A 15536-nucleotide genomic window follows, 5' to 3' on the forward strand; every position below is an offset into this window, starting at 1 on the left:
CTAAAGTTTGCTCACTATTTTGCAACATTTTGGTTGGCCATACTAAAGGGACTTTGGAATTGCTCAATATAAAAGTGGCAGTTTAATCTAGAACCACATATGCTAATGTAATGTAACCTGCCCTGTCCCTCTGCTTGGCTCATTTGGGTTTCTCTCTGCATGTTGGCTTGCAGAAGATTGGCCAATAGTACCTTAGAAGCAGAGGTGGGTCTACTATGGAACTAAGGAAGCTTAAACTTCAGAGCGTCTAATCCCACAATGCTTTTAAACAATTGGGTTTAGTAGACCAAATATGAGTCACACAACTCAAACTGATTTTTTGTTGTATATATCACAAAAATCCCAAAGTTAGCACAGGTGTTGCAAAGGCAGCACAGGTGTTGCAAAGGCAGAGTGTCACAGTATTTTGAAAACTATAAAGTGTATGAAATTTTCATTCACGCCAGTGACTTTGACATGTGAGATAATCCAGTTCAGCAATTTTAATCAAAATCTGAGATAGAGTAGTTATTTTTTTAAAAAATGTGGTCTGTCATAGAACCACATTGAGGAAGATAACAGTGGTTATCCAGGCCCTATACAGTGGTATCTCAGGTTAAGAACTTAATTTGTTCTGGAGGTTCATTCTTAACCTGAAACTGTTCTTCACCTGAGGTACCACTTTAGCTAATTGGGCCTCCTGCTGCTGCACGATTTCTGTTCTCATCCTGAAGCAAAGTTCTTAACCCAAGGTACTATTTCTGGGTTAGCGGAGTCTGTAACCTGAAGCGTCTGCAAGCTGAAGTGTCTGTAACCTGAGGTAACACTGTACATTATAGCTTTCCATGGAAGCTGGATTCCAGAATTCCAGTAGAAGTCAATGAACATAGACTTCCCTGGCTTGGTTGTTCATCCCCACAAGGTGCGGATATTGGAAATAGTAACAGGGCAGTCACATGATGGAGCTGAAGTTAACAGCAGCCCCTCTTAATTCATGCATCATGCTGTGTCACAGCTAGTCACTTGAAATGAATACTTTGAATTGGTCTTAGGTACTGATCAGGGACCTGCTGAACTGTGACTCATACCAGTTTTCTTGCAAGGCATCTTAATGGGCTTATTAAAATGCACCCACCCCCAAACCAATAACATTAGTTCTCAGTTGCAATCAGTTTTTTCCTAGGCGTTTTGCAATATTTCCAGACTATTTCCAGAGTGCTTACATTCTCTGTGCCTTTTATTCGAAAGTTACAGAGGGTGGCCACATACAAGCATTTTTATCATACACTTTCTGGATGCAAGGTTAATATATCCTAATTACTTGGTAGTATGATACAAGCCCTATTCAGGTGATTGGTACCCATGGGTATCAAATGCCTGTAGGATTTCCTCTACATCTCCTAGATGCCAATGCATGTGCCTTCTAGTCAATGCATATTTGACACCAAACTGTAGGGGTCCTATGCACTCCCATACATATGAGCATATGACTGTATCCATGGGGATGGGTTGCTTGACTGATCAGATTTCCCCTCCCCATGGAGGGAGCCATACATGGGTAGGCCCTCTTCAGGATGCCCTTGACTATGCATCACTTCGTAACATCAGAGCCCAGGAAGTGGAGTAGTCTACATATTTTAAAGCAGAGTCTCCAGCTGTTGCTAGACTTAACCTATCATCACTCCTGGCTACTGGTAAAGTTGGTGGGGGATGTTTGGCATGGTAGTCTAATGGTGGGGACTCGAGGCTGAATAACACTGCTCTAGAGAGCTCCTCCATGGCGTTTGGTAGTGAATGCCTGAACATGGCTACAGATGATCAAGTTACCACCGAATAAGACCATCCTGGTGTTGTTTGGTTATCTGTATGCCATACGGACTCAACTAATCCCTCGTCAACTACACACACACACACACACACACACACACACACACAGTGTTAATCTTCAACTTGTTAAGTGGTCACCTGTATTGGTAAATGGCTGTCCTGTCTATGCCAAATCCATGTACAGAAAAGCAGGGAATCGTCATGAATATCTATAATGGCATTTGAAGTCCAGTTAGCTGACTTTGCTGACTAAGAACTGTTGACTTTAATATGGTTCCACATAATACCCCATATGGCAAATGGCTGACTTCTCAGCTAAGCTTTGATGGTGGGGGTGGGAGGGGCAATGTTTTTTTAATTGCTGCTTGATTGTGCTTTCATTATTTTCCCATCTGATTGGAAACAATATTTATAACCACGTCCCTTTTAAGTAATTACAAGAAGATGTGAAAGACAAATATACTGACATAAAAGGAGAATGGTTTGATTAACAGTAAAACAGGAACATTTCTAAGATGTCTCTTTCATCTTTTGTTTGATACAGATGTAAAGTCACATCATTCAGGGATGAATCAGTTGGAGCAGAACATTTGCAGTGGTTCCTAACAAAAACACTGGCATTTATTTCTTAAATTAAACATTCAAAAGCAGATATATGCTGACAATATAGTGATTGAGTTAGAGACATGCAGCCAGATGCCCTGAGTTGGAAGATGTAGTTGAGGCAAGGTGTGCTATTGAGGCAGTAGCAGTGAAAGCTACTGAAAGGATGGGTGAAATCTGTCCATTTTGCTTTCTTCCAGTTTCTCATTTTTCAGTTCAGTTCTCCATGTTTTCTCATCAGTTTGCATGTGTTTCTTTTAAAGTCCTCATCAAAATTCACCAGCATTATAGTGCAAATCTGTTACCAAGTGGTTCCCAATCTTTGAGGATCCCTTCTCCTTCTCACCCCCAAATGTCATGGACCCAGCATACAAAAACTTGCCAAGGCTTTAAGACAATGATCCCCTCCCAGAGAGCCAGTGTGATGTAGTGATTAAGAGCGGTAGTCTCGTAATCTGGTGAACCGGGTTCGCGTCTCTGCTCCTCCACATGCAGCTGCAGGGTGACCTTGGGCTAGTCACACTTCTCTCTAAAGTCTCTCAGCCTCACAGAGTGTTTGTTGTGGGGGAGGAAGGGAAAGGAGATTGTTAGCCGCTTTGAGACTCCTTCGGGTAGTGATAAAGTGGGATATCAAATCCAAACTCTTCTTCCTCTTCTCCCAGTTGAGCCTCCAGAGGCACAAATGGAAGCAAGAGCTGTCTTGAAGCCTCTTGCAAAAGTAGACTTTGAAGCAGCTTCCCTGCTCCTCTTTTAAACACTGATGTTTGGGAACCACTGTTGTAGGCCCTAGTTCAGGATGCTTAAGCAAACTTTAATGCGAAACAGCAGGTTTTGTAACTTGAGAGAGAAAAATATGTACCATCCTATGTGCAAAGTGGAATGTGCAACTGTAAGTCTCAGAGTTCCTTAGTTGGGGGGGGAGGGGGGCTTCTACTATTACATATGTCACAGTTCCTGCTTGCCTTTTTGTATACAAGCAGTAGGAGCCAGTCTCCCTGGCATACTTTATCAACAGTAGTATCAGATGTAGGAGAGGACATGATGTGAGCGTCAATCCATTTGGAATGTGCATGCAATTAAGACCATTTTTTCCACAAATGAATCAGCATCCATGTGAAGTCCTGCCCAGCATTGTTGTGGCCATTTCCATGGATGGAAAGTTGCTTTCAAAGAAGCATGGTGGATGGTTTGGCTCTTAAAAGGGTGATGGAAAGAGTCACGTGTTGAATTAACGTATTTCCACCCATAAAGGCACATACTTCCTATCTCTGAAGGAATAGCAATAAATGCACCTCTGGCAGTGTGTGGCCACACAGTACCAAAACAACAGACATACAAATATAGGCATATAAAGTGAAAAATGATTGAAGAAGTTTAAAATAAATAATTGCTCGTATAGGCTAAAATACTCTTGTCCAGAACATAAATACTGGTATTTACAGTGCAGACCATGAAGTCAAGTACATATTGACTTGGAAGCAAAGTGTTCAAATGGGGTTTACACACATTGCCCAGGTAAGTGAATAGATAGATAGAATCTTTGTTTGCATCAGCCACTAGTCTTAGCAATAAAATAAAATACAATGTACTGAGGATAGAGGGTTACATCAATACAAATGGCAGAATTAACACGTACACAAGTAAGTGAGTATGTTCCATCCACTTTTTATACAGGCTAGGTAATTCAAACTACAGACAAATAGTCACCAGGTAAGTATAACTGAGTAACAATAGTCACCAACAAACTCATGGCAATCCTATGCCAGTCTACTCAGAAGTGAGTCCCATTGAGTTCAACAGAGCTTACTTCCAAGAAGATTGGTTTATGATTGCATGCTAAATCTTTGTTGAAGCAATGATTCTTCAACATCAACTTCGTTGGACTGGTCATGTTGTGCGGATGCCTGATGATCGTCTTCCAAAGCAACTACTCTATTCCGAACTTAAAAATGGAAAGTGTAGTGCTGGTGGTCAACAAAAGAGGTTAAAGACTGTCTCAAGGCAAATCTAAAAAAATGTAGTATAAACACTGACAACTGGGAAACACTGGCCTGAGAGCGCGCCAGTTGGAGAACAGCCTTTACCAAAGGTGTCATGGGCTTTGAAGACACTCAAACTCAGGACGCAAGGGAGAAACATGCTAGGAGGAAGGCACGCTTGGCAAATCCACACCGTGATCAACTCCCGCCCAGAAACCAATGTCCACACTGTGGAAGGACGTGTGGATCCAGAATTGGCCTCCTCAGTCACCTATGGACTCATTGTTAAAACCATGTTTATGGAAGACAATCTTACTCGGCTACGAGTGATCGCCTAAGAAGAAAGAAGAAGAAATCTCTGTTTGGGGCTTAAAAGATTTTGAAGGGCTCTTGAAAAGAGTTGAAAAGTGAAGCCACTATTTCTAGATTGTATTCTTTTATTTGTTTGTAATCCAGATGTATGAAAAAGTGAGACTTTGCAAAATTAAAGCTGTCAAAGGGAAAGGAAAGATCAAGTTGTACATATGATGGAGAGAGAACTTGGCAACTGGATTGCAAGATGGCAACGGGAGATGATTGGGTCTAATTTTTTGCAGTGGAGCAAATGCCAGATGTTTTTCCCACTTTGATCTTAATAACACTTTAGGCTGCAGACAATAAGATTGGTTTAAAATTTATTGTCTCTTTGATTTCTACATTCTAATGCTTTTAAAGGCCTTTACAAAAGACAGATTTCTAAATATTGGCAACTGAGGTGGCATCAAAAGTGTCAAATCATTAAGCCCCCTCACAAAAAGGTCATGATTAGAACCCCATTTATGTTTCCACGCATTATTAGTAAATGAGTTCTTGTGCAGGCAATCATCAATTTTCTTCATATAATAAAAAGACCTATTGTGTCACATATGAAGATACTTGCAGCATCTGTAGCCCAGCTTCTTATAAACCTTTCATCTTGCATTAAGATCATTGGAGGTTATAACAGTATATTAAAATAATAGTAAGGGACAGGAGTTGAAAGATGTATTAAATGATTCACTTTATTTGGAAAAATCAGCTGCTGTAGAACTTTTATCCGCATGGTAACAAATTATTTAAATATCTCTGGGATTTTATCATTGCTGTAACCAATGCACACTCACAATTTCCATTTACCCACGTTGAATGAATGCCATGAGATGTAGAAAAGTGTTGTGTATTCTGCAAGAAATTCATTAACAGCAATGATCTGGAAGCCCAGTTGCAATACATGGAAGTGCCAGAGACTAAATCACACTTATGAGAGTTTCATGTGAAAACACTTCCCTAAGCAGTATGGGAATTTCTTGTGTCATCTTCAATATGGCCTTAACAGATTGGAGAAATGGGCCCAAACCAACAAAATGAATGTCAATAGGGAAAGATGAAAGGTTCAACACTTAGGAAGAAATAATCAGATGCACAAATATAGGTTGGGGTTCACTTGGCTTAACAGCTCAAAAGGCTCTAGTAGACCACAAGTTTAGGACTGTGTTGTAGCAACAAAAAAGCTAATGCAATTCTAGGCTGCATCAACAGAAGAATGGTGTTCAGATCAAAGGGAGCAATAAGAGCAAGCTTGTTTTCTGCTGCCCAAGAGTGTAGGCCCCAAACCAATAGATTCTAATTGCAAGAAAGGAGATTCCAACTAAACATTAGGAAGAACTTTCTGATGGTGAGAGCTACTTGACAACGAAATGGACTACCTTGGAAGATTAAACAGTTTGGATGGTCGTCTGTCAGGGATTCTTTAGCTGTGATTTGTGAATTGCAAAGGATTGAACTAGATGACCCTTGTGACCCAGTCGTGTGATTCTATGATCCCATGCTTGAAAAAACATAGTTCATTACTTCTCCCTTATTTGTAAAACTGTGACTTCATTGAATCCATCCCCGTGGATAACTGCTACTCTCTAGACAGTGGATGATTTCCATGCAAACATGGAACACTATCAGAACTGGCCCAACACTTTTGGTGCCTGAGATAAAGTACAAGACTGCGCCCCCCCCCCCAATTCTATGTACAGAAGCTGACTGGACTAGCAGGTGAATTTCACTTTAATGCTGGCGATGGAATGGTGTATGATGCTTTTGAATTATGGTGCTGGAGGAGACTCTTGAGAGTCCCATGGACTGCAAGAAGATCAAACCTATCCATTCTTAAGGAAATCAGCCCTGAGCATAGGCGCCGACTCCATGGGGCTTGAGGGGGCCCGAGCCCCCTCAAAAATTCGTTTGGGGGGGCTCTGCCCCCCCAATAATCTCCGGCGCCCCTCCAGCAGAGCACCATCGCCGCTCCTCCCCCAGCCCAAAATGCACAGGGTCGGGCTGCATGCCTCCTGCCCTCCCTCCCGAGCAAAAGCTCCACCCAATTTCCGCTCCGGAGCTGATTAATAGGCGCAGCACACTCTCCCCTATTCGCTCACGAGGAGGCGGCGCCACTTTATTTGCATATTCATGAGCTTATTTATTATTCATGAGCTTTCCCGGCCCCCCCCCAATATTTTTTATAAGTCCGCGTTCCTGGCCCTGAGTGCTCACTGGAAGGACAGATTGTGAAGCTGAGGCTCCAATACTTTGGCCACCTCATGAGAAGAGAAGACTCCCTGCAAAAGACCCTGATGTTGGGAAAGATGGAGGGCACAAGGAGAAGGGGATGACAGAGGACGAGATGGTTGGACAGTGTTCTCGAAGCTACCAGCATAAGTTTGACTAAACTGTGGGAGGCAGTGGAAGACAGAAGTGCCTGGCGTGCTCTGGTCCATGGGGTCACGAAGAGTCAGAGATGACTAAACGACTAAACAACAACAGCTTAAGAGTGTTCATTGCAGGTTGTGTGGCACATGTAGCTGTAGTGTCCAAAACTACTCACTGCCTCAAAACATCTGGTGCCTCAGGTGACCATTCCATCAAGACAGCAAACTCTAAAGTAATAAATAATAAAACCATCCATACAAACTCTAAAATCAATGAAACAATTTAATCAAATATAAAAGTTATCTTCCATAAATGACTGGGTTACAACTTCAGTGAAAGCCTTCCTAAACAAACATGTCTACTGTAGGTGCCTAAACATAATCACACTAGGCTTCTTTCTGATTTCAGCTGGTAATTGTTTCAAGAGGTTTCCAGCAACTGGTATTCAGAAGATTATGGGAAAACATATCAGCAGTCTTCAAGTATCTGAAGGGCTATCATGCAGAAGATGAACCAGACTTGCTCTCTGTTGCTCCAGAAGGCTCAACTTAATTGATTGGGTGGAAATTGCAGGGAAACAGATTTCAGGTTGACATTTAGTAAAAACTCCTTGAGTAAAAGCTGCTCAGCAGTGGAACCGCCTCCTTTGTTGGAGGCATTTATGCAGAGGTGGACAGCTATCCACCAGAGATTTGGGTGTTGCAGATTCTGAACTGAGCATGATGCTGGATTAGGTTACCTGCGAGGTCACTTGATCCCTGTGTTTCTATTAATATAATAGATAAAATACTGTATATGATACAGAGCCTGAAAAGAAGTCATGCCACTAATGACATGCTACTGTTAGAGTTGAGATGACAAGCAGGCCCACACCATGAATAGTACACAGGACAGAAGTAGGAACAGTAGTCAGACCCAAACTTACAAGGCTTGAATGCACAACGTCCTTCTCTAAAGCTGGGAGTCAGAAATACGTGTATATTTGATTCGAATGGTTTCCTGCCCGATCCCTGCTGCGTACCTGGCTACCTGGGGCTCCCATCACACTGTGGTCCATTGGGATGACCCTGGAAGGAAGTGCAATTGAAGTTTAAACAAGGACATGTTGTGAGGGAGAACTTCAGCCAACTAAAACCCAGAGTGCCTCTTTCCCTTTCGGTTAGAACTGGATGTGGCTCCCTGAGGCAAAAGGTCAGCACGTCCGTCACGCATAGGCGAGACCGTCTGCTCTTCTCAGTTGGAGAGGGATGTTATTTTCTTAAGAAGCAGGATGTTATTCCTAGAGGTCTGCCACTTGGCGAGGTCAACAGTAATATTTTATGCCTAATGTTTATGATTAATTTTGGCTGCGGCCTTTCCTTTCAGCATTTGTATGGTGTCAACCTGAGCTGGCGAGGGTCAGAACTTGACAAGGTTATGGCGTGAACCATACATTTGCTTTTCTTCCCCAAACAAATACTAGAATAACAATGCACATGGGAGCTGGGAAACACATGGTTAACTCATACCATAAGATCTACACACTCAAGAAACTAGAGTACAATCCAGGAATCTTTTTCTTTCTTTCTTTCTTTCTTTCTTTCTTTCTTTCTTTCTTTCTTTCTTTCTTTCTTTCTTTCTTTCTTTCTTTCTTTCTTATCTATTTTCAACTAAATGGAATCTTATTAACTGCAGCTATAGTTGTAACCAAATGCCAAAATGTTGGGGTATTTATTTATTTTTGCCTTCTTTCTCAAAAAAGCTTTGATGACTGATTGTAGAGAAGCTTGACATTATATTCAACTTGCAAAGGTGTGGTTTGTAATGTCAGAGGATTTGGGCTCCACAGCAAAAGCAACATTACTATTCACCCTTACTTAGGAGTAAGCTCAGTGGAACTTTCTTCAGAGTAAATGAGCATGGCATTAGATGATATAAAATACAAGTTAGATTAGAACACAAACTTTCAGAAAGAAGCTGCTCTTGCAATGATGAAAGCAGAATGATTGTGAAGATTCTAGCTTACTTCTCAAAATACGATGTAGAAAATTTCAAGCATAGCAACAGCATCAGACCATGCTTGGAATTATATATTCAGTAGTTTCTGCAATAGGGTAAATTTTGGCCACAGCAAAATGGGACTGCCCACTTTATAGACCTGTAAAGTCACTTAGATCATCTGGGGGAGATTCTCCTTGTGGCGCTGAACCCTACAGTATATAATAAATCTGTGACCTGAAAATGGGCATTTTCTGTGGTTGTTGCTAATTTCATTCTATACCACTTTATTTTTTCCAAAGAAAAAAGATCAAAGTGGTTTACAACAATTAAAATGTTAAATAAAATAATCCAGAATAAAATGTTCTTGAAGAAAGTCAGATATAAAGTGTACATTCAATTTTATTAATAGGAAACTAAAATATTATCTTAAAAGATTTCAAAACAAAACATTACAATGGAAATAAACTACAGGATGCACATATAATGCAGCAAAGTTAAAAAAAAACCTTAAACATTTCAAAAGAACACATTACTAAAGGAAGTCAAATATAAAAGACACATTTAAAACAGCACAATTAGCAAGAGATTAAGATATTATCATAAACATAGAATGTATCTGCTGCTGTTGCTGCCAATCTTGCCCATGGTGGTTCATGATGGGCGGCAGCTGTGGAAGCGCAGGGTTGACGACTTGGGTTTACACTACGAAATAGCCAAGATGTTCTCTGGCCTCTGCAGCAGCCTCAGCTGTTGTAGTTGGAGTCAGTCAGGGCCCTCCTCTCCCAGGCCAGGTGTCAAAAAGCATGCAAGACACAGAACAGGTCCTCCAGGACTCACAGCCAAGATGGTCACAAGACAATTATTGCCCTGTTCTGTGGAATTTCCTTCTTTCTGCCAAGGGGGAAGATTCAGACTTCTTATAAAGACTTACCTTTTTTGACAAGGCTTTTCTTGACTCACAAGATTGGAGCCCGATATATGTGAATGAATTCCTCCTAAGTTTTATTTGCTTTCATATTTTTGCACTTTAAAAAATTGATTTTAGGCTCTATTTTTGGTTGAATGGATACACAGAGTACACCATTTAGAGATTTTTAAATTATTAAGAAATTTAGAACGGATTTGAAATGAATGAATGAATGATTGAGTGAGTGAATGAATGAATAAATATATAAAATTTGGAAGGCAGAAATATGTAGCAAGGCAAACACTACTCTGAAACAAAAGGAACAAGTTTTTTTTTTTTGGGGGGGTGAGGCTAATCAAAGCACACTTATGTTCTTCCATGTGTAGCCTCATTCATGCCACCACAGTTCAAGGCACTTTGAAAAATAAGTACAGTGGTACCTCGGGTTACATACGCTTCAGGTTACATATGCTTCAGGTTACAGACTCTGCTAACCCAGAAATAGTACCTCAGGTTAAGAACTTTGCTTCAGGATGAGAACAGAAATCGTGCTCCGGCGGCACAGCAGCAGCAGGAGGCCCCATTAGTTAAAGTGGTGCTTCAGGTTAAGAACAGTTTCAGGTTAAGAACGGACCTCCGGAACGAATTAAGTACTTAACCCGAGGTACCACTGTAATGATGATTTCATTTTTAATCTACAATTAATCTACAATTTTGGAAACTTGCTAAGAAAGTTGTTGCAATGCGTTTGGACCCCTCTTACAAAAACTATAACCAAATTGTGCATTATGGTTCCCGAGATGAAGAAGCAGGTTTCAACTTATATTTGGATATAATTGGATGCCATTTTGAATCAAGATGGCAGGCTGACCCTTTCAAAATGGCACTGACTTTTTTGCTTTCCTGGAATTCCTGAGCAAGACTGGGTATGAGGCTTCTAGTGGTATCTTTTCCTTAGAAAGAAAGATGCAAGTCAGGTAAAACAGTTTTTTGTTGTTGTTTTTTTACCATTACAGATACCTAGTTCTCATTAGCCACAGATGGGCAACCTGTGGCTTTGAGGCTACATATGGCCCTCAGGTTTTGTTTCCCCAAAGTCCTCTGCTGGTCATTAGTTAAAACATCTAGCAAAAGTGACCTGTGGCTCTTCAGCAGCTCAATGGGTGGAGGAAAGTGAGAGACAGGGAGAAAGCAAGAGAAGGGGGAGCCAGAAAGACAAAAATGAAAGGGATGGTACTCTCTGCCTTTGGCTCTTCTTCTTCCCATCACAGTCATACGTGACCCAATCACTTACCCTCAAGGGTTACATAAAACTTAAAACAGTTGCAGACAACAAAACCAACACACTTTAAAATTCCTATTTGATTTTTAATGTATGAACTGGTAGAACAGGAATTAGAATAACATGTTTCGAAAAGTATTCTGTTGATCAGGTGATCTTTTGGTGGTTATAAAGCTATGGCGGACGGGATCAAAAAGTGTGTAACAACATACAGGTTTGCAACAAATGAAAAGTAGATCAGCCATTAATGAAACACCTGCAAATGTTTATCTTGTAATATATATCTATATCTATATCTCCGTGGAGTCAAAATACATCATTCTTGTTTTTAAATAAATAAAAGTTTCCACTGCATCAGGGTTAGTCTGAAGCTAGAGATTTAGCATATAAAAATACAGAGCAATAATACGGAAAATATATTCTATTATTTACATGCAATGGTCCCATATCTCTCTCTTTGAAAAATAAAAGCATTTTTACAAATTTAACTTATCTTGAAATTTCCAGTAAAATTAGATTTTTAAATACTCAACGGGAACATATGGTACATAATTGTAAAGAAAAACTTAGCATAATCCATTCTTCTTTTTAACAACTGTGATCTTCCCTGAAAGGAAGAAAAGCATTGCTAGTCTGCATATCCCCCCCTTTATATTTACATCCACGCAACAAGCATTTCCTCAGCATGCCTGGCAATGCTATTCTGGTAAAAGAGCAGTACATTCTAGATTTATTGATGGGGCAGCTTGCCTTATTAGTGTCACTTCCAGAGACAGTTCCCATTTCCACCCCACTCACCACCTTCTCATTGGTCTTATATGTATTTTATACATACTACTGTTTCTTTAACAATATTAATCCTTAGTATCTTTATACTGAGCCCCCCACCCACCCAGTGCCTCAAAACAGCTAATAAATCTTACTGCTTTAATCATTGCAACAGCCTTACTAGGTAGGACCAGTGTTATCATCACCACCCTAGATGGCAGAATCATAGAAGCATGGAATTGTAGAGTTGGAAGGAACCAAAGTGGGTAATAAGGTGTAGACAGGCTAGGACCACGAGACTCCAGATAACCTAAGACTTCCCAGTAAATTTATGATTAAGACCAGTGCTATTTTTCTAGAAAATGAGGCGCCAGAACTCACCATGAATGTCTCCCTAGTTCTTTTATAATGGCAATGGTGCCCATCTGAGAGGTGCTGGAACCAAGTTCCAGCAAGTTCTGGTTGAAAAAGAAGCCCTGATTAGGAGAAAATTTGATCCATTAAGTTATTGCCATGTTCTTAACTACTACACAACCCCTGCTGTATTTAGAGGACAAGACATTCGGGCATTTCAGTTTCTTCATGCTTAAAATCTTTATATGCACTGAAAATCTTTATATCAACAGCACTGTCAAGTCTCAGATGTTGCTGCAAGCTCAGGAATTTATTTCATATCACACAAGTGCCTGCTCCTTATGCAATAGTCTGGATTGCATCATTACACAAGGATTGCTGACTTGCCTCTGAAATCTCGGGAACAGGTCCCAGAAGACTGGTTCTCATGGAATGAAGCTTTATGGAATGGCATTGATCTGAACTTCAAATCTTTCAAAGCTGTGTTCGATTAACCAACTCAGACCCAACCTAGACATGGCACACAATTGAATGCAACTTTCTCGCTTTTCTCCCTCTACCAAGGCAGTCCCAGGAGCCTGTGAGTTTGGTGTTGGTGATGGGAAATACCAAGGAAGAGGCTGCTTAACCCTGTCTGGCCACTCCTCCCCAATCCATCTATGATTTCTAATGCAAATGCACATTCAGATATACACCAAGTCCTCAGTTGATGCTACAGCTGCCAAGTAATGCATATGCATGTTCAAACCAGCGCTCAAAGTCTGTCACTCTAGGTGTACCTAAGGTCCCCTGCACCCTTAACAAGGAGCTTTATTGATCTGTGCCCCCCCAAAAAAATCCCACTTCTCCTGTTGGGGTCCCTTGGCAAGGACCTGTACCAGCACTCCCCCCCAAAAAATCACTTTCCCCACATTTGATCTCGTCACAACAGTGATGGCACATAACCACACACATCTAAGTCACACACTCCATAGTCTCCAGCCGTCTACCTTCATACCTTCTTGTCATTTCTCCTACTGCTCAACTTCCAGCTCTTGTCTAAACTCATGACACTACAGAGATAACTGGAGACTGATTTCTGGGGTGATTTTTGTGCCCCTTCCCTCAGACCTGTGCTCCCAGTAGAGCTGGCTTTGCCAACTCCTAGACATTCTTCTGTTTTAGCTGCCCTGCCACGGCTACTGTGAGAAATCCAGCCCTTGGGCGCTTGTGGCGCAGAAGTGGATTGGGGTAAACCTTTCCCAAGCTGCATTAAATGTTGTGCCAAGGCAGTACAGTTGTGCCAAGGCAACGGCAGGGGTTTGCTGCTGGTAGAATAGCACCAGTGCTTGTTATTGTGCTGGCAGTGGGGCTAGGGTCAAACATCATGCCCTTGCATTCTCATGGGATTCTCATACCAAGGTCCCGCATGCGCCTTTGTCAGCATATTGACTCATGGAACTGGGTCATAGGGGAGACACACTAGCTTCCACCCTCAATTTCAGGATGAATTTCCTTTTTAACCCATGCCCTATGAGATCAGCTGCGTGCTTAATAATATTTGTTGACTGGCCAGTTGGAACTATCCATGTTTTCCTGACCTTGCTACAGTCTCTGTGGTTTCTGTAACATGCAAATTGGGAAGAGTTGTTTATGATGTTTATTTATTCAAGCACAGAGGAATGTTTTTATTGCATACCAAACAAGGAGGTGATGTAATGCAGCTGAACATCTTGATCTAACTTTCACTGAGGGAAAAATCCATTTGCATTCACTAACGAATTACTACCAAATTGCAAAAAAACACCTGATAAAAACTTTCGTGATAGATTCTAAAAACATTTTATCCATGATTGACACTAACACCTCAAGAGTTCAACTACAAGTGAGATGCGTCACTGAAATATGAGAGGCCCTTCTTTGTTTCCTGCCAGGGGTGGAGATATAGATGATGACAAGAGATAGGGCCTTTTCAGTGACTGCACTGATAATGTGGAATATTTTGACCCACAAAGGAATACACTTAAGTTCTTGTCAGAATGGTTAGAAACGGAAGAGGAACTAAGATGACTTCAAAATTCTATTTTTTTTTGTTTTGTTTATCTAGTGCCATCTACGTACATGGCACTTTTCAAATGACGACAGAGCCCCGCCCTGAGCAGCTTACAATCTAAAAATCAACACAACAGAGGAAAGGAAGAGAAATGAAGGCAGGGATCAACAGTTATACACACTTGGCTTGGTCATACTAGATATGGGAATGAGGAGGTTATGTGAAAGGCTTCATGGAAAATACAGATTTTGAGAACGGATTTGAAGGAAGAACAAGACATTATAGGAGGAAGAGGGAAAAGGGCATCAAGGGGGAAAGGACAAAATCATTTGAGGGAAGAGGAAGCCTTGGGAAAGGTGACGGTGCTAGAACTCGATAAGAAAAGATCACCATCAGAGATACTGTAGAACTGGAGGAGTCAAGTAGAGATGGCAGGAGGATGTCTTACCCAGACCCAGAAAGAGCAGTCTGCACACAGACCAGCTATAGTTAAAACAAACAAACAAACAAACAAACAAACAAACAAACAAACAACCCAAGGGTACCAATTATCACATCCAAAACTGGAGGTAAACACACATAGTTCCTCAAAGTGTTATCTTATCCAGAGTTCTTTGCAGAAGGAACCAAAAGTGTTGCAGAAGGTGGTGGACAACCTTGTATTGTCCCTGGATCAGTGACATGGTCTGGAGACAAAGGAGGCTTAAACCACTTGCAAAATGCTTCAAATAGACATTGAACACAGACAGAGGGCTTCCCATAAACCAGACTTTGCAGATACTGAACTTTGTTGTGTCCATATAGCAGTATTATACAAAAGGATACTTTCAAGTCCTAAATTTAACTTACATTTTTACTCGTTCAGAAGGTACAATTATTGGGCACAATCTGGCAACAACAACATTCATCATAAAGTGTGCTTAAGTTCAAGTGATTTAAATGGGGGAGATTTAAACATGTGGTTTCTCCTACTAAAATAATAATAATAACTATCGCCCAGTCTCAAATCTTCCATTCTTGGGCAAGGTGATTGAGCGTGTGGTTGCTGAACAACTCCAGGCACGGACTTCCGGGTTGACGCGATCGGCTAATGGCGGATTCCCTCCGAGC

General features: G+C 41.1%; 1 protein-coding gene across 1 annotated transcript in view; it reads right to left on the reverse strand.

The window, feature by feature from the left end:
• Positions 1-7130: 7130 nt before the first annotated feature.
• Positions 7131-15536, reverse strand: part of LOC308595004 (formin-1-like) — a 179669-nt gene continuing 171263 nt past the window's right edge. The window contains exon 3 of the mRNA XM_081208762.1: positions 7131-7195. Within this exon, the coding sequence (XP_081064888.1) occupies positions 7176-7195 (20 nt within the window). The 3' untranslated portion in view covers positions 7131-7175. The remainder of the gene's footprint in view (positions 7196-15536) is intronic.

This window comes from Podarcis bocagei, assembly GCF_964188305.1.
Source record: "Podarcis bocagei genome assembly, chromosome: 1".
Taxonomy (NCBI): Eukaryota; Metazoa; Chordata; class Lepidosauria; order Squamata; family Lacertidae; genus Podarcis; species Podarcis bocagei.